This window comes from Electrophorus electricus, chromosome 9, assembly GCF_013358815.1.
Source record: "Electrophorus electricus isolate fEleEle1 chromosome 9, fEleEle1.pri, whole genome shotgun sequence".
NCBI classification, from domain to species: domain Eukaryota; kingdom Metazoa; phylum Chordata; class Actinopteri; order Gymnotiformes; family Gymnotidae; genus Electrophorus; species Electrophorus electricus.
Window position 1 is genome coordinate 15,473,567 of NC_049543.1, and position 27,734 is coordinate 15,501,300.

At 43.9% G+C, this 27,734-nt stretch overlaps 1 protein-coding gene across 4 annotated transcripts in view; it reads left to right on the forward strand.

The window, feature by feature from the left end:
• Positions 1 to 27,734, forward strand: part of tll1 (tolloid-like 1) — a 45,767-nt gene that overhangs the window by 5,529 nt on the left and 12,504 nt on the right. For all 4 annotated transcript variants that reach the window (XM_035530204.1, XM_027031651.2, XM_035530206.1 and 1 more), the window contains exons 4-18: positions 7,149 to 7,259; positions 9,548 to 9,625; positions 10,140 to 10,343; positions 13,503 to 13,620; positions 18,570 to 18,748; positions 19,048 to 19,153; positions 19,280 to 19,404; positions 21,076 to 21,191; positions 21,272 to 21,374; positions 21,585 to 21,701; positions 22,045 to 22,190; positions 22,959 to 23,154; positions 25,126 to 25,251; positions 25,959 to 26,119; positions 26,271 to 26,451. In XM_035530204.1, coding sequence (XP_035386097.1) covers positions 7,149 to 7,259; positions 9,548 to 9,625; positions 10,140 to 10,343; positions 13,503 to 13,620; positions 18,570 to 18,748; positions 19,048 to 19,153; positions 19,280 to 19,404; positions 21,076 to 21,191; positions 21,272 to 21,374; positions 21,585 to 21,701; positions 22,045 to 22,190; positions 22,959 to 23,154; positions 25,126 to 25,251; positions 25,959 to 26,119; positions 26,271 to 26,451 — 2,067 coding nt within the window. The remainder of the gene's footprint in view (positions 1 to 7,148; positions 7,260 to 9,547; positions 9,626 to 10,139; positions 10,344 to 13,502; positions 13,621 to 18,569; positions 18,749 to 19,047; positions 19,154 to 19,279; positions 19,405 to 21,075; positions 21,192 to 21,271; positions 21,375 to 21,584; positions 21,702 to 22,044; positions 22,191 to 22,958; positions 23,155 to 25,125; positions 25,252 to 25,958; positions 26,120 to 26,270; positions 26,452 to 27,734) is intronic.

A 27,734-nucleotide genomic window follows, 5' to 3' on the forward strand; every position in this document is an offset into this window, starting at 1 on the left:
ACCTCCACAGTCCTGTAACAATGGAAAAAAAAAAAACGCAGGTGTTCCAGCAGAAATTAACCTGAACTGATGAACTGAGGGCTGCTTCTGCTGACACAAACTGAAGCTTCGAACTACGCCACATCATCAGTAAAGGGTAAGACATTCTTTGCCGTCACCTGCTGTTTTTAGCCTTCGGCTGGTGCTGGGCCCAATGCCTGGGAGACTGCTGAGTCCAGCGCAAGGCCTGCATTTAGGCTGAGCTTCTCCATTCAGTCCACACAGAATCCTCACTCAATCCATGTATTTGTTCTGCCCCAGCTCCCCAAGGCTCCCAAGTTGCACAGCCCTACACCACCCGCTCCAGATGTACTGGGAACTGGAGCCAGTCAAAAACCTGGACCAGACTGGAGTGGCATTTGGCCAGCTTTTCCCTGATCACAGCCAGGCACCGAGAAAAGCAGAGCTGATCCTGAATGCATGTATACACGTGTTCTCTTCAACCAGCTACATCCCTACATCTGGTTGGCCAGTGTCAAGTGTTAGGCCTGCAGAAGGTTTTACAACAGAATCCACCTGATACAGTTAACGAATATGCACATTTACAGTGCTCTGTGTCAGCAAACTGGTGATTATCTTTCTTTGGTATATGTGGCAAATAGCGAAAATAAAAGCACAAGTGTGACTTCAGTATTGTAAAAGTAAAATAAAGCTTTTCCTATCTGAATTGGCCCAGTGGTGCTTGAACACCCAACCCCCCACCCCACCGCAACCAGCCCTACCCTGCCAGCCATCCATATGAATGCAAATGAGTGCAAAGTGAAGCCATTTTGCAAAACTTAGTGGTCTTTTAAAAGGGACTGGTTGGGCTGTAGTTCAAAGCTCTTTATAGTTGAATCTGGCTAGTTTTCTTTTTAGCTCAACAGCAGAGTACTTTTTCCTAGTTTGAGTGGCACAGACATGTGTGTGTGTATGTGTGTGTGTGTGTGTGTGTTCGTGCGTGCATGTGTGTGCGTGTGTACGTGCGTATATAAAGTTTCTGTGACATTTCCTTGAGTGTGTGTGACCTTGTAAATGCATACAGTATGTGCATGTGTAGTACCATCTTTGCGTGTGTATGTGTGTGTGTGTGTGTATAGTGGAAATGACCCCGTGTGGATGGTAAGTCTTGCTACTGTTGTTCTTAGGAAAATGGAGTGTGAATATTTGGCTTTGTGCTTATCTCATGCCATTAGAGTGCACTAAACACATTTCCATCTCTTTGTACACTGATTTCCCTCTGCGTGTGTGTGTGTGTGTGTGTGTGTGTGTGTGTGTGTTTATGCGTGCATGTGTGTGTGTGTGTGTGTCTGTGAAGGAGAGAGAGTGAGAGGGACTAGTGTGGGAGCCCACTTCATTCAGGCACTTATCTCTTCCTGCTAGCCTGCATCCTGCCACTTAGCTGGAGAAGAGTCTCTCTTGCTCTCGATCTTTCTTTCTCTCTCTCTCTCTCTCTCTCTCTCTCTCTCTCTCTCTCTCTCTCTCTCTCTCTCTCTCTCTCTCTCTCTCTCATAGACACTCATTCATGCCTTGTATAAAGCAAGGTTTTGAGAATAAAATTGTATACCCAGCAGAACACACAGTGGGAGTAAAAGAGAAAGCGGACTGCACTCGGAGTCGGTGTGCGTATGTGTGCCTGCAGCCGTCTGCTCTTCTGCATAAATGCTGCTTGCCAACTTCTGCAACTCAGCAGTATCGTTGGTGCCATGTATAGTGACAGTAAATATGTGGATTTTTAGGCTGTTTAGCTGTTTTCCAGCAATAGTCTTTTAATATCCTGCAGCTAAAGTACTTGCTCAGTATTTGTGCTTTAGATCGGTACCTAATGCATTTAATGTTCACTTGTGTAGGGGTGTTTGTGTGTTTGTGCATTGGTGTTTGTGTATGTGTGTGTGTGTGTGTGTGTGAGAGAGAGAGCGAGAGAGAGAGAGATAGAGAGAAAGAGAGAGAGAGAGAGGCTCTGGTGAGTCCAGAAGGGAAGCTGGTCAGTAGTCACATTCTGTTAAACAGGATTTTCCAGGAGCACTCTGGTCTGACAGCCGGCTTCCGAAAATTTCCCACATATTCCCGACTCAGCGCTCCGCTTCGTTGTGGATTGTTTATTTTGGATCGTAAAAAGCATGAGTCAGCAGTCCACATGTTTCCTCCCAGAATGCATTTCACTAATTAAGCAATTATAGCTTTGAGCACCCTGACGTGTGAAAAGATTTCTTTGATGCACCAACAACATCCCAATGCAACAAACACACACACGTGAATAAACAATTGAAGTCATTGAGATTAAATAAAATGTGGAGAGAGAGAGAAAGAATGCCTGACCATGTGGAAGTTGTACTGAAGCAATGGCCAAGTTTACGTGCAAAGATGTCTGCCAATCAAATTGAATTCATTCTGATTATAGATTAAGATCAAGATGCTTATATACAGTCTACTCAGTATATGTAAATGCACACTACAAGAAATCAGATCCAAGATTACACCCATGCATTTAGCACCACTCAGTGTACATGATTCCATAACGACAAGCCCTTTCAGAGCAGCAGTATCTTACCTGAGGTTTCAGGAGGTGCGCTTGTCTTTTTAATTACTTTAAAAATGATGGCAGGCTCAGGACAACATACTTCACATGTAGCCTACTTATTAAAGAACTGGCAAAACATCCCACAATATTCAGTGACATATGATAGTGTAACTTGCTCTTTGTAAACATTCATTATGAGGCAAATGCACAAGTGCAGAACTTGTTCAAAGTTTATGATTAGGGATGTCATCAAATGCAAGCATTTACATGGCTATTATCCTTCTAGATTTTTTACAGATTACTTACAGGATTACTCACAGTCAGATAGAAACTGTATTAGGAATGGCTTCAATCAGAGTAGTCTATTCCAAGTGTGGTATATACATGGACGATTGAGCTATTAGTCAAATTCTGACTGAGCTATTAGTCAGATTATTAACGAACTATCAAGATGCCTGTAAATGTAGCCAGTGATGTTTCCCCATAGTTCCCATTCTCCCTGTATTCTTGGGGAAGATGGGAATTCATGTGCACATGCTCTCCAACTGTCCTTTGTGTCACTGGTTGATCAAACTCTGAGCACACAACTATGGAAAAGAACCTTCTGGAATCAGTACTAATTTCATTAACTGAATGTTGATGCTTATTACTAACCTTTGTGTCTGCCTGTGCGTTCCTGCTCCTTCCTGTCACATACCTCAAAAGAATGGCTGTTGGCTTGTACCCAGAATGCTGTGCGTCACAGCTGTTGCTCATGTTACTCAGAGTTCTTTTGTTGCCCATTATCCAGTGTACGAGTGTCCCACTTCGTCCCTTGATGTGCGATTGCCTATATGAGATTTACTCAAACCAGTCCTGCATAGTTTTCATGCAACATAATTCCAAGCAGAGGTGGTAACGTCAGAAGAGTCAAAAGAGTAGAGGGTTTGTGCGAGTGTGTGCCATAAGTCATTGCAATCAGCAGGGTTCAATTTAAGGGGGAAATTAAAATTGACCCTCCTACTTCTGTCTGTCTGTCCTCTGTAACTTAAGCCTTCACTCCAGGCGGAATCTGTCGGTCAAGCAGACTTTATCAATCAAACACAAATGTCATATGGCTCTAGCAACCAGGCTGTTCCTGTCATGTCATCTGGAGAAGGATGCTGGAGCCTCTGCATTACCCTGGGTTAAGTGTCATTTGGGTCTACGCTGTTATACCTCAAGAGTAATCTCTGTTTTTAATATAGAAGCTGGCCTACAGATATCGCAGAGCTCAGGTTAAAGCCCACCTTCCTCTGTGATACACTAGCCTGAAGATAGTAATCAAAGATGCCCAGATTGTTATTCTAAAGCAGATTAGACAGTCTGAAAGGTATTTTCCAATCCCATCAGGTCACAGTGGTCTGATGATTTTCTTGCTACACTGAATGTTTAAATTCAATATTTGCAATGAACATATTTTTTCGTTTATCTGTTTTTTTCCAGTGGGGCTGGGTACGGCCTAACTCACCAGGGAGACCGGTTTGGGTTGACAGTTAAAGAGGAGCGGTTTGGTTTAAAAGTGAGCTTGGAGGAAGGTGGGCTGGGACGTCAGACCTCACTATTGAGTCTTCTGGAGGTGTCATGTGCTTAATTCAGGGAAACAAAGACGAAGAGAGGTCCATACCCGATGTCCACTGAGAAGAGTTTCTCAGGTTGTGGTGTCTGGTATGAAGTGAATGAACTGGGCCCTATGTGAGGCTCTAATGGCAGAGGATTTTCCATTTCCATTTTTGACATCTTATCCCTTTTGTAACTAAAATATGCGCTGAATATCTAAATATTTATATATTATTTTTAATTTACTTTTATTGGGCTACAACTTAGTTTGTTAAATTTACCAAACTAATAACTATTTCAAAGACCAAACTATTTCAAACACCAAATATTCCAAACAGTATGCATCACCAGTAAGTTACAGAGGTCACAGAAAGTTAGCCTCTTTAATATACTCTAGGGGTTCATTTGTTTCATCCATATGGGAACAGAGGAATAGGGATTCATTATTATCCCATATCACTATACATGAAAGCACTGAAATTCACACATTGTAATTTAAGACCACTGTTTATACCAAGAATTGTTGGCCACATGGCACCCAGTGGCCCGTCACAGTTCAGCTCGCTGACTGATGTGGGGGCCTTCTGGAGACAGCTTCCTTACGAGTCACTGCCTTTTACAGTCACTCTCTTGTCAGGCAGCATTTTACCCAACAAAGAACCTTCAGAGTCATCATCCATTAACACCATTAGCGTGATGATGATCTACACAGGAAGCATTGCTACAGCATGCTAATGTTAACATAAATAGTAATAAATAGTACAAATAGTACATTAGCTTTATGTAACAATACAGATACATTTAATTATAGGATTGACATATGATAAATAAATGTAAATGAGCAAAATATGAAACAGTAGTAATTTTTTCCAAAAAAATCAACAAAAACCTCCTCAGCTGTCTGACTGTCAGAATAAAACACTCGAACACTCTTCCAGTGAACAGGATTGTGGGATTGTCTTTGCCAAGAAAGAAATATGCAAAACTGCCTTAAAATCCGTTCATAATAAAGTACCTAAAGTTTATTTCTGCTGACTTCTGAAAGGCAGAACGCACACACGCTGCCCAAAACCACTGTCTAGTTATGGACCTGCTTTGGAACACAGCTCTTGCTGCTAATGAACGTTAAGTCAGTATGTACAGTGGATAAGTAGATCCTAGTCAAACATGCCCATGATGGGCTTTGTGCTTGAGCTTCTCATAGACACGGCGTAATGGCCTTCTTACCTGAATGTTATACGATCCTTTGCATAAACACATTCTCTTTCACGTCCTGTCATCAGAGCACTGCCAGGGCAAGTGCCAAGGAAAGTTCAGAAGATTCACATCGGTTATTTCAGGATGGCGGAGTCCTAGGCGAGAACCTGTGTTGGCACACGCAGAATAGACCTGTTCCTTAGCGTCGTCAGACTACCACCCGCAGCTCACACAGGAAAAATTGTTTTTGGGGGCGGTTAAAATTATTGGATATTAATATGGATATTAGGCTTGGTCTTCAATGAACTTACAGTCAGCAGTGATTCTACAATGATCAGTCTAAAGGAGTGTGGGTGGTTCGTCTAATGTGGGTGGGGGCTCCTAGTGTCGTGACTGTATGGTATCTGTGTCAGAGATCTGACCTCCAGCAGAGCGGGGTACCACACTGCTCTTTTTATCATAAAAACTATTTTAGTGAAGCAGAAACACCACTAAAATTGACAGCATCTAACCACCAGTGTCGAAATGCACGCTCGTCTGAAGACACAAGACATCGCTCACCATCACCAAGTAACTCTTACGCGGAAGGCTGCATTCATACTCACCACCAGTATGTGCTCTCAGAGACAGCATTTGAAGAGGAGACACGATATGGAGTGACTAGGGCTATAATTAGCTCTTAATGAAGAGTTTGACCTTGGCCTTTGTGTCCTGATCACTGCGTAATGAGAACAGAAAATCTCCCCAGAGACTAATACAGTGCCATGCTTGGGCAGGGCATTGTGGGAGCGGAGAGGAAAGAAGAATGGACTCACGTACACATGCAAGCAAATCTGCGGGCATGCATACACACATTTGCATATACACATTTCATTTAAAGGTGGGGCAGGTGAGATATGATAAAACACACACACACACACACACACACACACAGACACAGAGTGGAGTTTCATTTCGTTGTGTTTCGTAGTCATCTCAGTGATCCCCTTGGCGACAGACTAAATTAAGAAAGTTATAATGGGTGTGGCTGACAATAAATCCATGGGGTGTACCACAGTGGGCGCACGCTGGGAAAGGTTGAAGTCGGAATGCTGTTAAAGCTAAAGTAGGAAGAGGGTTGGGATTAGGAAGGATAAAGCAGGAAATTAAGAGGATGTAGCTCAGAGAGCTACATGTCCTTCAGCAGGACAAAACACGTGCACACCCCCATTTTCCTCCATGAATATTACCATGCTAAAGCTGATTATAATTTTGTCCTTGGCTCAAAAGTGATGTCATCAGTAGTGGACAGCTAGCATACTTGAAATGAGCACCTGAAGGCTGCACACCTTGTCTCAGGGGAACTCTGTGTGTGTGTCTGTGTGTGTGTGTGTCTGTGTGTGTGTGTGTGTGTGTGTGTGTGTGTGTGTGTGTGTGTGTGTGTGTGTGCATGTGTGTGTGCGTGCGTGCGTGCGTGTGTGTGTGTGTGAACGAGAGAGAGAGAGAGAATGAAATTGAATGTGTATGTGTGTCTTTGTTTTTAATGTTAAGGTGGTATTGAACAAATTCAAGCTGTTCCTTGACACTTCTTTAGTCTTAGTCATATTGATTAAATTAGCATCAACCAATAACAGCATAGACCTGAGGACAATGTGCGCACAGGTACTATCTGCCAACACTTAGATCAGCACTTTATGGCACTGACAGATGGTATTTGCGATTATGTGGCTCTGCGCCTGTGTGGATGTATAATATCGGCTAGCCTGATATATAAGTCTTATTTTTACTTTCCCTCTCTCTCTTCCTCTTGCTCTTTCTCACTCTGCCCCTTTTGCTCTCTCCTTATCTTCTGTAGCAGTGTTTTGGGGAGATATCGCCTTGGACGAGGAAGATCTGAAAATGTTTAAGGTGGACAGGACGATAGACCTGGCGCAGCGCACACACACGAGGCAGGGACACACATCAGGTAAGGTGCATGACTCCGCCCTCCTCACGCGTGCCATAGAACCACTGCATCAAGCTTTTATTCATTTAAGCGTTAACATGCTGCCACAATTACAGGATGCACATAAATCTACAAGCACTGGTCCACAGCACTACTAACATATCACATGCACCTTCCTCTAGAACAGAAGCACTCTAAGAGTCTTTATTGACACTACAATGTCCAGTAAGACATAAAGTTATGATGACTGAAATAAGCAACATGGAGAAAGACAGAGCACATGTGTGTAGCCGTCAATACACCGAATGTGCACTCTGCACCATTTAGATGACTTAAGGCAGGTCTTTTGTAATTCCCACAGATACTCACAAAGCTCGCTTCCTCAGCTCGGCCACAGCAAGTAGGGCAGTGTGACCGGTGAAGGCAGGTGAAGTAACACAAAGACAGACAGGCATGCATATATATATATAATACAGTGGTGTCCTCAATGGGTTCAGTGAGGCAGCTATGTCGTAACTTAATGAGTTTTCACATAGTCAAGCCTTTCACAGGCTCAGAACAGGCAGTTCCCTCAGGCCTATATTTGGCCTTATATCTCGACTGCGGTACCAACAATGATTACAATCTATCACATGCTGCATTTTGCTAAATTTATCTGAGGACTGTAGGAGTCACATATGAGAGGCGCATTTGTGAGTTAGTCTGGAGCTTCCTAAGACAGTATGATGTGAGGGTCCGCGAGTCGTGTGAGGATGTGAGTGATGGATAGGAGTTTGGAAATCCGGCATATTGAGGCAGGAGCCCGAGTGGAGAATACGAAGGGATCCGAGTGCTCGAGCAATCCGAGTGCTTGCGGCTGATTTTGTAGCTGATTACCGGTCTGGTGTCCTTGGTGAAGACCTAGGGGGAGATGGTACTGAGGAAGCTTCCTGCCGATTAGAGTTGATAAATGTCATTGTCTCACTTCTATAACAGCATCAGCAATCCAACTTGTTGTGTGTGTGTGTGCGTGTTGGTAAGTATGTTTGTGGTAAGTGGAGTCAGAAGAACTTTGTCTAGAATAACATCCTCGCTCACTGTTCAGGCTCCTTCTCATAGTTCATCATAATTCACATGACAGCTCCACTGACCAGTGCCAAAGTATTTTGTGTGTGTGTGTACGTGTTTGTGTTAATGTGTGTGTTTGTGTGTCTGTGTATGTTGGCGCATATGTGCACGTGTGCTGGTAACACATACTTTGCCTGCATATGTGCATGTGCATCTGCATGCTGCAATGAGCCTTTCCGATGCTTGCATTCCCGAGGTAAGTCCAGGTCGTAAGCTACTGTGAGGCTGAATGGCTGTCAGTCAGAAGCAGTTACAGAGGCAGGTCCGGCCAGAGCCCTCTGGGCAGTGAGAAACGTGCTCCGAGCAGGCAAGCTGGCTGGCCGTCACTCATACGGCGTGCGACTTGCACGACTTCGCTGTCCCTCCAGCCCACTGGTGCGGTTGGCCAGAGCACTGTTTGCACAAGAAGGTGCCCATAGTCCCATGCCACCATTCAGCTGCACGGTGTAGGATGCATGCAGAAAAACGCCTGGGGGAAAAGGACACAAGCCTGAAGCAGGGCGAGTTCTCACACAGCTGTGTGTGTGTGTGTGTGTGTGTGTGAGTGTGTGCGCGCGCGCGTGTGTGCGTGTGTGTCTAACCTCAGCCTTTTCCTGCTCCTTCGACTCGGCGAGTTTTGTTTGTTCCTGACTTTCCTGTCTGCTTTGGCATTCCAGGGAGAGAGAGAGACTGGGAGAGAGAAAGAGGAGAGGGAAAGAACTACTGTGTGTGTGTGTGTGTGTGTGTGTGTGTGTGTAAGAAGGAGAGAGTGGGAGAGAGACCAAGAGTGTGAGCCTGAGATAAAAGGGATGGAAAGGAGAGTTTTTTATGTGCGACGAAAAGGAAGCGCGAGAGGGCTGACAGTAAGCACCAGAGAGAAGGATGAAAGATGAGTGGAGGGATCCAACGTAAAGATGATGGTGGGATAAAGAGGTGTGGAAATGACACGGAGCCCACCTTTGTTGGCAGAAATTTCATGCCTCCCCTTTGTCTCTGAATCACTAGCTGCTGAGAGCACTACTCACAATGCTCACGCACAGATGTCCAATGATGCTCTCACAACGCTGAAATAAATGCACCTGCGACATTGCAGAGTTGTGATGTCCCTCTCATAACACTGCCAGAACATTTCCATCACGCATTGTTCTCATACATTCCATATTTGCACTTTCCTCTCTCTCTCTCTCTCTCTCTCTCTCTCTCTCTCTCTCTCTCTCTCTCAGGTGGAGCGGGAGAGCACAGCACAAAAAAGAGAGGGTCGTTACACCTCCTCCTCAACAGAATACGACGCCTGGGGCTCGGTAAGTCACCCGCATGCATGTGTGCTTGTCTGTCCGTCCGTCCATCCGTAGGTCCATCTGCCCTTCCCCACTGACCTTTACTGAGCTGATTCTCCGTTATGTTTGCAGTGTGCATCACAGAGAGGTGTTTTGAGTTTAACCTCCCTTCATTCCCTAAACCCCGTTATCAGAAGCAACTTGGCATCCAGAAGCGATTATATTTATAGCACACAGTATGGTCACTGTAGAAGGGGTACTGGCAGTATGGCCAGTCTGTTCTTTGCTGTATGTCCAAAAACATCCTGTATGTTTGTGTGGTCGTGTCAATTCAAGATGGATTTATTGGCCTGGCTGTGTGTAGTACAATACTGCAAAAGCAATATTGGTACAGTTTCAGAAAATGTAACAAGTTTAACATTTAACAAATGAATTCATTCAAATCTATTAGTCTCTGTCTCTCTCTCTTTTAATGACACTACACCGTCTACTTCTGTCTGTCTTTGTCGCTCTCTCAATCTTTCCCCCTCTCTCACAGATCCGTGGTCTAAGAACACGAGTAAGGAGGAGGGGTCCCCGGCTGGCCCTCGCACTGGAGCTAGCCGGGGCAGCAGAGGCAGCGGAGGCGGTCGGAGACTGGAGGCAGGGAGTAAATATCGAGTGCCACGAGCCGCCACCTCCAGAGCGGAACGCATCTGGCCCGGAGGAGTCATCCCCTACGTCATTGGAGGCAACTTCACTGGTGAGTGCCCTATTTGTGAATAAGTGTGTGTGTGTGTGTTGTGTGTTGTGTATTGTCTGCTGTTGTCCCATCTTCTCAGTTAAGTTCAGTTCACTAAGCTTTATTGGCATGACCATACGCGATAACAGTATTGCCAAAGCAGTATGACAACATGAACATTACACAACATTACAACCTTTGCTATTATGGACATTAAGAATTATGATATAGAACTTGAACAGAACTGTAATTGGTCTGAAATAAAGTAATTGGTCTGAAGAAGTGAAAAGAAAGGAAAATAAATAAATAATAAGGATGAGAAACAATAAATAGTTAGATTACTTTTATAAACTGGGTAATCTAGTCTCTTTGTGTGTGTGTGTGTGTGTGTGTGTGTGGGAGGGTTACTCACTGTCCTTCATGTTATGGAAGGCAGATATGTATCGCCCAGCTAGAGCACTGCTTTAAAGCACTGCCTTTTCCCTTCTCTCTGTAGGTGTGTGTGTTTCACCCACAGCTAGTGTTTTGAGCAAAGTGCTTCTGAAGTTCACCTCCCAGAACTTCAGATGCACTTTGCTTGCATAGCTGATGAAGGACGTCTGTCAGAAATGTCCTGTTTCTTTGGAAACCTTGGGTACTAGACTGCAGATTTGACTACATATATACACACACACACACACACACACACACACACACACACACACACACACACACACACACACACACACACACACACACACACACACATCCGGTAAAGTATGGAACTGTGGTTTTACCCTTAGGGGCTCAAAGGCTTTGGGAGCTAAATGATTATTGTCTCCAGAACTATAGTGTATTATCCTGCTGCAAATTCACTTAAGAAGCATGATTTGGTCACTAGATATGACCATGAGAGACATTTTAAAAAATACTAAATCTTAATTCTGGAAACATGTACTTTACTGATTTACAATTTTTATTAATACAGACTAGTTCAGAACATGTCTCTATGAACATATCTCTATAATTCTCATCCTTTTTTTTTCAAACTGATCATGCCTATATTTACTCGTGACAGCAGTTTATATTCAGTAGGCTTTGGGTAGACTGCTTGAGTTGAGATTTTATTCTATTTTAAGTAAAACTGTTAAGGTTTAAACAAGTTCTCTGTGTTCATTTGGTTCAAAACCAAAATATTGCCAAACTGTTGCACTGACACTTCTTGTGGGTAAGCATTTTTTACTCTCTACTTTTACTCTCTACTTTTTACTCTGAAGTTTCTTTCGTTCATTTGCATGTACCCCAGTATTCTTGCCAGACTTAAAATCCATTGTACTCTTTTCAAGCGACATTTTGAAGAATGTATTTTTGTGATTAATTGTGCAATCATACCATATATTTTGAATTAACCATAGATTAGCCATCTTGTACAAGAGGAACAGAAAAATTAAGGCAAAGTCATTTAAAAACAGGACCATAAATTGCTTACTTTGTCACTGATTAAAATGATCATGGTATTTAATAATATTGTTTATTCACCCAAGGCTATGGGTTAATATTATATTTAAACACTAAAATCGTCCAGGACGATACAGAGACCGCATCCCTTTTAAGGATGCTCCACTAAGCTCCCACAGACGTTCTAGTCAAGGGTAAGGTAAATGACCAGTCGAATAATAACTGTCTTACTGTAGCCTGCAGCCAATCTAGACGTGCTACATGTGCTACATTTATTAACATAGCCACTGAAATAACTGTCACAAAAGGATCAATCACCCATTCCTCCTCATACAACACTGCAGGAGGTGTCTGTTGTATCTCTTGCAAGAGATGTAATCAATCAATAATTAAGATTTTAAGCATTTAAGAGAAGGCTTGTTCATCGCTTCGTTAAACATCTTCAGACTATCAGAATTAAGGATTTGTCATTTCCAATGGCAAGGCATTTTAATGGTAATGGACCTTATTGACATTAATGATTTATGTGTTTGCACTGCCAGTTGTGGCTCTTGCAGCAATAAAGTTGGGAAGCTTAAGAGGAAAGAACCAATCTATAATCTCTGAACGTTATAAACTCATGAAATGTTACAATTGAAACATCTACTATTTTGAACATAAACAACTTTTGCCCACTAGAACTTCAGAATCACTTTGCTTTCACAGCTGATGAAGGACCTCTGACTGAAATGTCCTATACTACAGTGTACTACACTGGCTTTTTTTAACTACCTCTGCATTTTTACTGCTCTGTGTGTGTGTGTGTGTGTGTGTGTGTGTGTGTGTGTTTGTGTGTGTGTTTGTGTTCTGCCTCATTACTGCCAAGTTACTGCTGTTGGCTTCTTGAGCAACACCCTTAACTCTAGAGTTGTGCTCAGACTTAATTGCAAGGTGCTTTAGATAAAAGTTTCAGGTAAAGGCCATAAATATTAAAATAACCAATGTAAAATTGGAAAAAAAGGATTGTCTGTAGCTAGTATGCTTATAAGATGCCACGTGTCCATCAAAAATTCATATGCGCTCCTCCTGAACATGTCAAAACAAATTGTTTGTCCAAGAACTTAAGAAGATTCAAACTTCAGAGCTTAGCATTTTGTTTCAAAAGTAATATTTTAATAATGTTTTTGAAGCTGAATATGTATGTTTTACATATGTGCAGTTTTAGTTTTTGTAAGTCACTCTGGATAAGAGCATCTTCTAAATGCCGTAAATGTAAATGTAGTTTATAAAGTGGCTAGCACTGACTGTCTGAACTTCACCAACTAGCTAAATTGGTTAGTTGATTGTTAGTTGATTTATTTTAAAAAGTGATGTTAGGTTGCTTGCTACATGTAAATCTATTCTAAATCATACACTTAAAATCATTTTTTCAATAGTGCTGAAATATGTCTAAATTGCATTGCTTGGGGTTTGGTTTTTTTTAATGTTTGTGAAAAAATGTTTTTCCATTGGACAGTTACTGTGTGTGTGTGTGTGTGTGGTAAGTTATCCAATCAGCAATCCAATGTGTGTGTATGTGAGAAATTGGTTTTGCTGGTGTATGTGTACACATATATGCTTGCATACGTTTCTGTGATTGTTATGTGTGCTGAATGCATTATCTCTCTGACATTGAATTTTTGGTGTTCTGAGTGTCTATGTAATGCAGTGTGTGTGCATGTAATGCTCTGCATGTGTTCAATGCTGCATGTGTGTCTTTATCAGGCAGTCAGAGGGCAATGTTCAAACAGGCCATGAGACACTGGGAGAAGCAGACGTGTGTAAGCTTCATCGAGAAAACTGACGAGGAGAGTTACATTGTCTTCACCTACCGACCCTGCGGGTGAGACCTCATGTGTGTATGTATGGGGGTAATGGTGGGAGGTTGCATGCTGGAACACACTTTGTCATAATATAACACCCCATAAAGCCAAAGGCAAAGTCTATTAAGTTGAATGACTTTGGCAGTATTGGTTCCTGGATGGTAAAGAAAACCATGCCTATGCATAAAGGGGCAGAGTAATCAACACAGCCGAATCAGCAGCACCCAGGACTTTGCAACAGGGAGGAAAGAAAGGAAAGAGGACAGAGAAGAGGGGATGGAGACAGGGAGGTGGTGTGCTCTCGACTGAACTCTTGTGTGGAAAGGCCATATACGCAGGCTTGAGTGGACTGTTGGCAGTACTAATCTTCATCAATCTTGAAAAACAGAAGAGAACTTTCAAAGACTGTAGTAAAGCCATTTCCTTTGACACACAAACATACGTTCACACATATGTGCATACACACACACACACACACACACACACACACACACCAACTCTTACTCTCTTACTCATTCACCTTGCATTGTTAAGTGTGCATCCTGTGAGGTGTGTGTTTTCAAAACAAATCAGCGTGTGTGCGTGTGTGTCAGAGGAGACTACTTTACTACAGCCAGCTTAGCTTTCCTTCCTGCCTCGTTACCACGGTGAGCAGGTGGGCCATTGTTCTATGGAATGGCATCCTAACAAGCCAGCACGGTAATGAGGGAAGGGGGGATGAGAGACAAGAAATGGAGAAACAATAGTGTTTCCATTCTGATGCTTTACTTTATTCACACCTTCAGTCACATGATATGACTGATACACGCAGTCTAATAAAGACTTGCATAGACAAGTTGTAGAAAGCACCCGCATCATTTTGGCGTAATGTTTGGAAAAGTGCCATTTCACATCATACCCATCGCTGTTATCACATTGTGGTTATCCCCATTCTTTGACGCGAGAAAACTCTTCACCCACCTTTAGGCAAACAGAGGGTTTGCTGTAGCCATCAGCGCTATAATGGCATGATGCGCAGTGAAAGTGCAGGAAAGCCTAAAGTGAGCAGAACAGTTCAAGAGTGGCTCAGTCGACGCTTCAGAGCCCTCAATGTCTACTTGTCGGTCACGTGTAACGCTTCTGACGTGAGGGCTTAATGGCAGGTGTGTTCGCATGGTGGCGCTGACCTACGTGCTGCTCTCAAAGACATGTCATGTCTGCAGTGGAGCATTATGGGTTAGCAGCCAGGGTCCTCTTGCATTTATACGGCGTGTTGCTTTGTGTATGCGTATGTAGGGGTGGGCGATATGGCCAAAATATTATATCATAATATTTTTTGCAGTCTCACAAAGCACAATATTTATCACAGTATTCTTTTAAGAATCTACTTCACAATAATAAAAAAAAATGGCAATTAAGTGCTGCACCAATTATTTAAGGCATACAAAGTAACATTGCTTATGGTAATGCTTATTATGATTATGGTAATGCTTAAACAGGACAGCAAGCAGCATATTTAGGAGAAAATATAATTCCAAATAACCTCAGTAACTGGAAGGTACAGTGCATAATTAAAACCAACTGGAAAACAATGACACAATGAAAACTTAACTTCTAGAAGTATATTATAATAATGGCATCAAATTGACTGTCACAGATTTCTAGCCAGGAAGATCAGTTCATCCAGTTTATCTTGAGTATTGGCCTTTGGCTTATGTCTATTGTGCCAGCTGTGCTTAACACTCTCAGATGGAGCACTTGTTGCTGGCCTACACAGTGTGCAGTTCATCTCCTGCACCTTATACCATTCTAGTGGCTCTATTTCACTGTAAGCATTTGTCGTTGAGAGGGATTCCACGTCTAGCTTGTATCTTCTCCTTTTTTTAGGTTTTCGTTAGTTTAAAAATAACAATACTGTCTATCTTTGCCTAACTCATCAATGCCGCGATGAGGTCAGTGTCTTGATGAAGTCTGGGTCACAGCCTGCCCGGCTGCGCAGGCTGTTTGTAAGGCCTTCACCATGTCTGCGCCGTTGTTCGTGGCCATCCAGGTCACTCCAGACCCAATATCGGAGTATTTCCCTCAAACCAGGGACAATCAGCTCCCTAGGGTGGTCCTTTGGGGAGAATGTGTTTGCAGACATGCATTGCACGGCTTCTGCTCATAAATGAAACAAATGGTGATGCTCACATAGGGTTGTGATGTGAGGTTTAACTATAAGTCGCTCGTTAAAGCAATGAATTCCACATTTTTCTTTACAACTTTACCTGTGGCCTTTTCTCTGTATTCAACGTACATTCCACCACATTTCATGTCTGAAATGAATTAGCGACTGGATACCTCATAACGAGCATCGACAATGTGCATCGCTTTTCGAAAACCTCGGTCTTGACGAGGACCATATCTTTGGTGAGATATATCTTTGGTGAGAAAAAAATAAAAATCATTTGTTTGGTCCCGCCTTTCCAGGGCTTACCTGTGTGGTGCACTGAGTTAATGAGTTCTCAAAAGCTCCCGCAGTAGTGATTTGTTTAGGGCCTTCACCTATTGGCTGTGTGGCTGAAGCAGCGGCTGAAGCAGTGTGTGGCTGAAGCAGCGGCTGTCGCGTGTTGTTCGAACCACCCCTTACACAGTTTGCCAAGTCCAGTGAACTGATGCACACTGTGTTTCGTAAATCGGAACCATTTTCACACAACTGAAGCGGAACCTTTCTTGGGAACAAGCACCGCTGTGACCTCCATGCTGTGATCGGTTATCTCACATCAAAGTTTGTGCTTGGAGGAGGGAGCGAGGATGAGGGTGTGCATGGGTAATATGTCACGTGACGTGGTATTCACTTAAAGGCGCAGGATACATTCCACAATTTCAGTAGGATGGCACTGATACAGTATAGAAGCTAACAACACTTTCTGTACTCTGAATGTAAACATAACCTGCGTACACAAATGTCACACTGTATACTGGCTATGTCAGAAAAGCATTTCAATTAGCAAACAGTAACGATATAATATCATCTTGTTCTTCACCTCAATCATATATAGTGTTTTATTGTTGTTTGTTATGATAGTGTGCCACTGCTGTTTTTGTGTTTATTTTTGTTTGTGTTTACTGGATTAATTGTCTGTGAGACAGTCAGACTGTCCGTGTGTGTGTGTGTGTGTGTGTGTGTGTGTGTGTGTGTGTGCATGCCCGTGTGTGCTGCACTTTCATTAATTTAAAGTCTTAAAGTGATCTACTCCACAATATAAATAGTGCTGAAGCAGAGATTAGGACTATGTGTGTGTGTGTGTGTGTGTGTGTGTGTGTGTGTGTGTGTGTGTGTGTGTGTGTGTGTGTAACATGTTTAAGTAACCTATAACCTATCATACAACTGCATAATCCAATGACTCTGAACTTTTTTAAGCCATCCCTACTTCACTTACCTATTGTATTTGTGTGTGTATATGCATGTGCACACTGGACACTATGCAAGTTAGTCTAGGATAGAATGATCTGATCTTTCTCTCTTTCTCTGTCACACATGCATACACTCCCACACCCACCAACACATATACCCACACACACACACACACACACACATATACCCACACACACACACATGCCCACACACACACACACATATACCCACACACACATATAACCCCCACACACACATATATACCCACACACACACACACACACATGCCCACACACACACACACACATATACCCACACACACACACATATACCCACACACACACACATATACCCCCCACACACACATATATACCCACACACACACACATATATCCACACACACACACACATATACCCACACACACACACACACATGCCCACACACACACACATATACCCACACACACACACACATGCCCTTGCACACATGTAGTACTTAACAAAGGCATTCGCCCATTGATTCCACAATATATATGAAATCCAGTTATATACCTGCTGTACTTGCAGGTTGAACATGGTGTAAAATATTTTTGGATTCATTTGGAGAGCTTCCAACAGGTGAGGGGTTTGCAGCAATGCATGTAACTAAGTAGAAAATGCTTAGAGTAGTGAACAGAATGTTTAATATATAGTGTTATGAAATGAAAGAAGCGTGGGCTTGAACAGTTGGGATCAGTGCAGTTGGGAATAGTTATATGCTTGCCCTCACATGCGCTCGTGTGTCCTCGTGTGTTCTCGTGTGCCCTTGCATGCTCTCAAGTGCCACCCCTCAGCTCTACCTTGGTGATCAGCTTTCCAGGCCTCTGCCACCAAGCTTGGCAATGCAGCAAGATTCCACAAGAGAGGTGCCCAGTGTTGCAACCTCCCTAATACAGAACTTGATGAACTGATTTACACACACACATACACACAAACACACATACACCCATTGGTGTGCATTTATATTCTTATCCGAACATTCAATACTTGTGTGCACACCTACAAGTGCGCACACAAACTCACACACACACACATAATTTGTGTGTGTGTTCCATGTATTTGTGTTTTTGAAGGTGGTCTGATCACCTTACTTTGGCTCCACTTGAAATAGAAATCCTGCAATTCTCTCATATGATTTAATTGTAGGTAAGAGATCAGAAATAAGCAGAGCAAATCACACACACGCTGTGAGGCTGTGAGCCATTATTCAGCTAATTGGAGCACTTCTATACATCAGCCATTATTCAGCTAATTGGAGCACTTCTATACATCACCCCAGCACCCTAGATAACCATGCAAATCGCCCTGTAATTTACACTATCACCCCAGCCTCCTATGAATCACTATTGCCCCATAAACCTCCTATGAATCACTATTCCGCCATAAACCATTCCATGTCACCCTACAAGGAAAAACCCACCTTGCGCCAAGATCCTAAAAGCTAGGATTTTACACACTCATTTAGTAGTTTAACTGAAGTTCTTGTGTGAAGGATTTACACGCTGAATCAAACGTTTAATTACTCAAAGCTGAGAACCGTCCTCCAACTCACAGATGCTGTTCCTATGTGGGACGCCGTGGTAACGGGCCTCAGGCCATCTCTATTGGGAAAAACTGTGACAAATTCGGCATTGTGGTTCACGAGCTGGGACACGTGATTGGATTCTGGCACGAGCACACGCGACCTGACCGCGACAATCACGTGGCCATCATCCGAGACAACATCCAACCAGGTACTGCGTTACCCTCAATTCAAGTCCACGCAACTACACTCAGTTTTTTCAGATTTACATTTCAGTCCTTTACCTTCAGTCATCCCCTTTCAAACATTCTCAATGCATCTTCCACCAGAGGTACCACAGAGAAAAGAACATACTTGAGTTCTTCAGATAAATGCTGTTTGCACTATTTATTCATTATTGATTAATAACCATGAATTGCATTACCAAACAGTCTGCCACATTTACTACATGGCATTTATCAAATGAGGTAGAGAATATTTGAATTTGTGTGTGTGTGTTTGCAATTTCAGGTCAGGAATATAACTTCCTCAAGATGGAGCCAGGTGAGGTGAACTCTCTTGGCGAGCTGTACGACTTTGACAGCATTATGCATTATGCCAGAAATACCTTCTCCAGGTGAGACACCACACACCCACACACACACACACACACGCACACACACACACGCACGCACGCACCTACCTATACCTACACCTACCCACCTACCTACCTGAGCATAGTAACTAAGTCTCTCTCTCTCAGGGGAATGTTTCTGGACACTATCCTGCCCTCTCGCGATGAAAATGGTGTCCGGCCTGCTATTGGCCAGAGAACCAGACTCAGCAAAGGAGACATTTCACAAGCCAGAAAACTATACAGATGTTCAGGTAATCAGGGTGGGGGTGTGTGTGTGTGTGTGTGAGGTGGGTGACAGGAAGCTTTTGGGTGGGCGACATGCATGATTAGGTGTGCGATTAGGTGTGCTTCTGTTCTTTCTATCCAAGACTCTTTAAAACAGTATCATGCCTTGAGAGGGAGAGCTAGAGAGAAAGAGAGATGAATAGAAAAGAGAGGAAGGACAGATGAGTGGGAGTATTTAAATGATAGAAAAATGATCAAACTTTATAGGTAAAATAGAGGGTTTCCAGATAGAACCATGACAATGGATTTGCACGTGTGTGTGTGTTTGTGGGGGGGGGGGGGGTTGTGTGAGCATAAATAGAAAGCCAGTGATACAATTTGTCAATTCTGTGTAAATGTGTGGTCTTCACGGGTAATTTCAGATCTCAGCGGATAATGTAATATGATGGAGCCAAACAATGCGCTCACACACTCACGCACACCCACAGTGGAGAGCAAAGGGGTGTGGTGTGGGAAGGGGGTCAGAAACACACCGAGAGAGCACTATGGGATGCATAGCCCAATGACTTGTCTCCTGCGTGTCTGAGTCCTCTGTCAGTGTCCCATTGTTGTTGCTGTATTGTCTGAGGTGATAGTCTCTCTAGAGGGAGTTTTGCGTTTGTGTCTGTGTGTGACTTTCTGAGATAGCGAGAGAGAGAGAGAGAGAGAGAGAGAGAGAGAGAGAGAGAGAGAGAGACACCAAGGGGCACGTGCATGAAACATGGCCTACTTCAGTTCCAAAGGAAAAGACCCGAACATCTCTCCTGCCTGCTCTCTCTTTCCTTCTCTCTCTCCTCTATCCCCCTCGCTTTCCGTTTCTTTCCCTCTCTGCAAAGAAGCTACCGATCAGTGTAATCACGAGTGACATCCCTCCTACCCTCCCGGTCCTGATCGCCGGCCCCGACGCTACTCCAGACTTACGCTTTAATCACGATGCGTTACGTCCACTGCAAGAATCTGCATGCAGCCAAACTGCACTCACCCCCCCCCACACACACACACACCACCACCACCCGCTTATTGTCAAGGGAACCATTTCCGGCGGAGAGTCGGCCGTGACTATTCCTTTGTCTCCGTCTGAAATGAACACCTTAAAGCACTGCCATGTAGGCCCACTGTCCACTTACCTCGAAGGGGAACTACACGGGGGTTTCACGCAAATGTTTGGCCCGCACTAGTGGGAAATTTATCTCATCCCAGAGACAGCATCCGATTCCCCGTCCCAAGATGACTGGGCTTAAAGGTCTCATTACACTGTAGTCCTTTGTTGCTGGCTCTTGCATGTGTTTGTGTGTTTCTGTGTGTGTGTGTGTGTGTGTGTGTGTGTGTGTGTGTGTGTGTGCATATGTGTGCACACCCTGAGAGAAAAGCTGAAATTTCTCTGACCAGTATTGTGATTGCCAGTTGCGATCTGATCCTATACATTAAGCCCGTGTGTGTTTTACTTACAATTATGACAATTATAGCAATTGAGAGTCAGGGGCCCAACAGTAGCAGCTTGGCAGTGGCTTTGCATGATCTGAATTAATTAATAAATCAATACATTATTGAACTGATTTCCACAGACAGAACTCCAGACAGTGATGGTTGATAACCGTAACAGGTCAGACTGGCCTTAGGTAACGCTAAGCATATTCTGCTGTTCCCTTTCCTCCCAGCTTGTGGAGAGACATTGCAAGACTCGACGGGCAACTTCTCCTCCCCTGGTTACCCAAACGGCTACCCCTCATACACACACTGCGTCTGGCGGATCTCCGTCACGCCTGGGGAGAAGGTAACACACACTTGCCTCGTTTTGTATTCGCTTATGACGGTTAATAAGCAGTTATAGCACCTGCATTCCTCCTCATTTAGGTAGTGCTCAACTTCACCACCATGGACCTGTATAAGAGCAGTCTCTGCTGGTATGACTATATCGAGGTGCGAGACGGATATTGGAGAAAAGCCCCACTGCTAGGTACACGCACGGCCGGGCAGGAATAATCTGCACCCACTGGGAATTATTGGGAACAATTTTTGGGGACACAGAAAATTATTCCAGAGCTTCCCTAAAGATTTTTATAGTTTGTGCTAGTACTTCTAAAATATCTTTGATCGTTTCTTTTGGCTTTTCTCTTTATGTGTGTGTTTGTGTGTGTGTGTGTGTGTGTGTGTTCCTGATGCGCAGGCCGCTTCTGCGGCGACAGACTTCCAGAATCGCTGCTCTCCACTGACAGTCGCATGTGGATCGAGTTTCGCAGCAGCAGTAACTGGGTGGGGAAGGGCTTCTCTGCTGTCTATGAAGGTGCGTCCCTGTCTGCGAGGGCGCAGCACCGGCTCAGAGCAGCCCTCTGCCCTCTGCCCTCTGCCCTCGCCCATCGACCGCCCAGTACGGCTCACTTGCTCGTTTCTTCCGGCCTGGCTCAGGCCTGCTCGTTCCTACACGCAGTAAGCGTCAAGAACACAGAGCGCTTGAGGCAGTCAGTGCACATCAGACGTGAACTTTCAGCAAAGCCGGCCTCCTCTGTCCCGCGGCGTGCGCTCAAAATGTGCCATTCTTTTTCTCTCTCATCCGTGTTCTTGCCCTGCCTCTCTCGCTCACTTTCTCTGCCCATGGCTCTCTCCTCGTCCTGCTCCCTCTGCTGCAGCGGTTTGCGGTGGTGAGATCAGCAAGGACGCAGGGCAGATCCAGTCCCCGAACTACCCGGATGACTACAGGCCTTCTAAGGAGTGCGTGTGGAGGATCACCGTGGCAGAGGGCTACAGTGTGGGTCTCAGCTTTCAGGCCTTCGAGGTACCATCCATCCCATTAGGATCTCTTTTCCTTCCTTTGACATCGAAGCATGCTGGGCATCGTTTTCTCTCGCTGTCTCTCTTTCTATTTGGCGGTCTCTCTCATAATCAGATTAGACTTCATCCAAGTGTTATAGCTGTATATGTATGTTGTGTGTGTGTGTGTGTGTGTGAGAGGTTTAGTGGTGGTGGTATAGCTGATCTCATTTGTAGGCTAAAGTGCAGGAGAAGGTCACAGACCTGCTTTGAAAGTGAAAAGGAAAAGGTTCTCATTTTCACTCAAGTTTATGGGTGTGTGTGTGTGTGTGTGTGTGTGTGTGTGTGTGAGTGAGAGAATGAGAGAAAGACTGAGACACAAACACAGGATGGAAAACTCAGACTCTCCTTTTACCTCCACATACTCACTCCCTCCCCCACTCCCACAGCACTTACAATCTAAAGGAAGACACGGCGCTAACCCGTAGACCTTGGCATACCAGGATGCGCGCACACACACACGCACACACACACACACACACACTCACACTCTGGTATGAGAGATCCTGTTTTCATTGGAATGTTACTTCAACTCTAACACCTAAGGTGCTGTTGGCACGATAATGCAAAGAACACATGATATGTTTGTGTTTCCGCATGTGTGTTCTAAGGTTGTTGATTGAGGATTTTTGTGTGAATTTGGATTTTTTATTAATTTTGCATGTGTTTGTGTTTGTGTGTGTGTGTGTGTGTGTGTGTGTGTGTGTGTGTGTGTGTGTGTGTGTGTGTGTAGATCGAGAGGCATGATAGCTGTGCGTATGACTATCTAGAGGTGCGGGACAGCCTGTCCGAGAACAGCCCTCTGATTGGCCGATTCTGTGGCTATGACAAACCTGAGGATATACGCTCTACATCCAACACACTGTGGATGAAATTTGTCTCGGATGGAACTGTCAACAAAGCTGGCTTTGCTGCAAACTTCTTTAAAGGTATCATACACACACATGCACACACAGACACTAGGTAGTGCATGCAACCTTATTTCACTTCTTTATAATTAAAGTATATTTATAAATAAAGTCTATTTTCTACTGAGCCATTTATTATTCAAATAAAGTACCAGAATATAACATCATATAACCTTTGTAAGGAAGTTTTCATTGTACATAGAATATTTTTAATAATGGTAAGAATAAATGAATAATAAGAACAAAAGTAACCGGCTTTCAAATGTATTTATTCATATGTATGTACATACTATATGTATCCATCACATTTGTTATCCATGCCATACAAGTGCCTGCACATGAATCACAGTACACATCCCAGTGCCTAATAATGTCTGTAGTTTGGAAGGAAAAGGCTTAAGCAGAAACCACCAAAAAACCGACTAAACATTTAAACGAGCAAACCGGGCTGAGGCCCAGAGCCTCCACGCCCCAGAGACGGCCCAAGTGTACCGGACACGGCCCCCGCGCCAGACGCGACACTCGACACTCAGCCCTTAAAATGCCTCTTTTCTCATCACCTTTCGTTCGTTCAGGCAGCAACAAAAACAGCTCAGTGAGAAAGAAGGGCCTCCTGACACTCCAGGCTCCGATTTCCTGCTTACCAGCCGCTCGACACTGATCTTGCGGCAGCCATTAATGCGGCTCCATTGTACCTGTTCTCGCAGGGGGTTTTGCTGATAATTGCTTGGTTATGACGTGCCTTTCTGTCCGGTTCTCTTGTGCTCATTTTCCCCCCAAGTTCCCTTGAAGCACAGCCAGCTGCACACTGCAGAGTGAGAGATGCTAGTTTAGCCAAATAAAGGCCCTGTTAATTGAGTTAGTGCAGTAGAGTATATAGAGGTGAGAATAAAGGCCCTGTTATTGGAGTTAGTGCAGTAGAGTATATAGAGGTGAGAATAAAGGCCCTGTTATTGGAGTTAGTGCAGTAGAGTATATAGAGGTGAGAATAAAGGCCCTGTTATTGGAGTTAGTGCAGTAGAGTATATAGAGGTGAGAATAAAGGCCCTGTTAATGGAGTTAGTGCAGTAGAGTATATAGAGGTGAGAATAAAGGCCCTGTTATTGGAGTTAGTGCAGTAGAGTATATAGAGGTGAGAATAAAGGCCCTGTTATTGGAGTTAGTGCAGTAGAGTATATAGAGGTGAGAATAAAGGCCCTGTTATTGGAGTTAGTGCAGTAGAGTATATAGAGGTGAGAATAAAGGCCCTGTTAATGGAGTTAGTGCAGTAGAGTATATAGAGGTGAGAATAAAGGCCCTGTTAATTGAGTTAGTGCAGTAGAGTATATAGAGGTGAGAATAAAGGCCCTGTTAATGGAGTTAGTGCAGTAGAGTATATAGAGGTGAGAATAAAGGCCCTGTTAATGGAGTTAGTGCAGTAGAGTATATAGAGGTGAGAATAAAGGCCCTGTTATTGGAGTTAGTGCGGTAGAGTATATAGAGGTGAGAATAAAGGCCCTGTTATTGGAGTTAGTGCGGTAGAGTATATAGAGGTGAGAATAAAGGCCCTGTTAATGGAGTTAGTGCGGTAGAGTATATAGAGGTGAGAATAAAGGCCCTGTTAATGGAGTTAGTGCGGTAGAGTATATAGAGGTGAGAATAAAGGCCCTGTTATTGGAGTTAGTGCGGTAGAGTATATAGAGGTGAGAATAAAGGCCCTGTTAATGGAGTTAGTGCGGTAGAATATATAGAGGTGAGAATAAAGGCCCTGTTATTGGAGTTAGTGCGGTAGAGTATATAGAGGTGAGAATAAAGGCCCTGTTAATGGAGTTAGTGCGGTAGAGTATATAGAGGTGAGAATAAAGGCCCTGTTAATGGAGTTAGTGCAGTTATTGCTGCTAGGCCATTGAAAACTGTGTGTGTTTGTGTTTGTGTTTGTGCGCGTGCGTGTTGGTGTGTGTGTGTGTGTGTGTGTGTGTGTTTGTATTCATGTGTGTGTGTTTGGGTTTGCAGAGGAGGATGAGTGTTTGAAGCCAGATAATGGAGGGTGTGAGCAGAGATGTGTGAACACGTTGGGGAGCTTCAAGTGTGCATGTGACCCTGGTTATGAACTGGCCCCGGACAAAAAAAGCTGTGAAGGTAGGAGACCGAGTGCGTGCGTGCGTGCGTGTGTGTGTGCATGTGTGTGTGTTGGCATGCATGTCTGCAGGTGTTTCCGCTTGTCTGGTCCAAACATGCTTGCCGGAAACTATGACCAGGCTAAACAGTTGAAAAAACATCCATGGTCAACAGGAAAACAACAGAAACAAATAGTACAGAATCACGGCAACCCCTACACAACAACTCACGAGCAGACACACACCTATACACACACACGTCTGCATGCACGTACATACACGCATGCACGTACATACACGCATGCACACACACACATGCACACATACACCTACACATACAAACATCAATAGAACTGACATGCACCAAACACATACACACAGCATATGTGGAACAGCATATTTTGCCTCTAATTAATACATTGCAGGCCATGTCCCAGTGTGCTGGGGTTGCACCAAAGTAACATGGAAACTAAAGAATTTACATTGTTTGTTTATAACCAGAGGCTCTCAGTTGAACTTAATTAATATTGTTCTTTAATACAAGACAAATGTCATCAGTTTTATTTCTGCCTTCTCTTGCCCTCTTTCCATGTCTTTCTCTCCTTCTCTCTCTCTCTCTCTCTCTCTCTCTCGCTCTCTCTCTCTCTCTCTCTCCCTCTCCTTCTCTCTCTCTCTCTCTCTCTCGCTCTCTCTCTCTCTCTCTCTCTCTCTCCCTCCCTCCCTCCTCAGCTGCATGTGGGGGTCTGTTGTCCAAGCTAAATGGAACCATCACGACCCCAGGCTGGCCTAAAGAGTACCCCCCCAATAAGAACTGTGTGTGGCAAGTAGTGGCCCCCACACAGTACCGCATATCCATGCAGTTTGAGGCCTTCGAACTGGAGGGGAATGAGGTGTGTGTGTGCGTGCGTGCGTGCGTGTGTGTGTGTGTGTGTGTGTGTGTGTGTCTGTGAGACTAGGTACAAACAATTTCACAGATTTGTTCATCTGATTTTCATGCTGCGTTTGACATATTTGAATGCAGGTTGAATGTGTGTTTTAAAGGTGTGTAAGTATGACTTTGTGGAGGTGCGCAGCGGCCTGTCGCCGGACGCAAAGCTCCACGGGAGGTACTGTGGTACGGATGCGCCAGAGCTCATCACCTCCCAGCACAACAACATGCGCATCGAGTTCAAGTCGGACAACACCGTCTCCAAAAAAGGCTTCAAAGCTCACTTCTTTTCCGGTAAGACCGCTGGCCGTAGGATTCCCCAAATTCCTCAAACCCATGACAAAGCGGAGGTGGAATAGAGGGGAATAGAGATGGCAGCACATAACAGATCAGCTCTATCGAGGCCTGGGACGGCAAGAATGCGGGTTCTCTTCATTTTTCTTTTTTTTTTCCAGCAGGAGATCTGGGACCTGACAGAACCTCGGCGCTCTTTTTGATCTCATGTTTTTTCGTTTCTCCCCCAAGATTGGTTGAATAAATGTTTTTCAGTGTGGATTTCAGAAGGGTTTTCAAATCTTTGCGCCAGCCTTGCTGTTTTGCTAACCCCGTCCTTTCTCACATTGCTGGATCCTGGTAAGATTGTAGTGCAGGAGAGATTTTTCTAGATTAACACTTCCTTACACACTCATCTTAAAGCTTACTGGAAATGTGACTGTATATGTGTTTGCTGTGCTGTGTTACACTGGTTCGAAGTACTTAAGTATGCATTAATTTAAGGTTTACTTGGATTTACAATTAAATAGCCCTTTTCTATGGTTGTGTGCAAGCTAGCATGACATAATATGACCTTATCTTTGCCTGCCATTTTCAGTGATGTATGGCGGGTCTGTAAATGAGCGTGTTGGGATACTGGGAGCGCTTTCTTCCGCAGATGAGCCTGCCTCCTGCAAAGAGCGACTCTTTATATTTTTTGTCCTGCCAGGACGTAGCCTGACCTTCTGTCCATTCACCTTCTCTAAGGCGGGTCACAGTTATGGCTGTCTCTCCCCTGATTGGTTTTGGGCAATGGATCGGCCCAATCTCCGTGGCATCAAACGTGCCATCCTTTTGACACATCAGCATTTGTTGGTCCAATGACAGTTTTAATGGGCAGATCATGGCGCCGTTCGGCCGGCTGAACATGACAACTTAAATGCCATGTGTTTCTGTAAACATGTTACCTACCTGACTGATTAATGGTTTATGTGGGTGTATGTATGCGTGTGTGTATATATATTAGCCAACATTAGATTTTTAGTTTTCAAAATGACACTTAATGGCATATGCACCCTTTAAGGAAATAATGTGTAAATGAAGAGCACTGTGTTTAGAGTTTAGAGTGTGTTTAAAGTGTGTTTCTAGAGTTTAGAGTGTGTTTAGAGCGTTTAAAGTATGTTTAGAGTGTGTTTAGAGTCTGTTTAGAGTATGTTTAGAGTTTGTTTAGAGTGTGTTTAGAGTATGTTTAGAGTTTAGACTGGGTTTAGTGTGTTTAGTACTGCGATTAGGATTGGCAGATGTGTAAAGGAACAAACAGGATT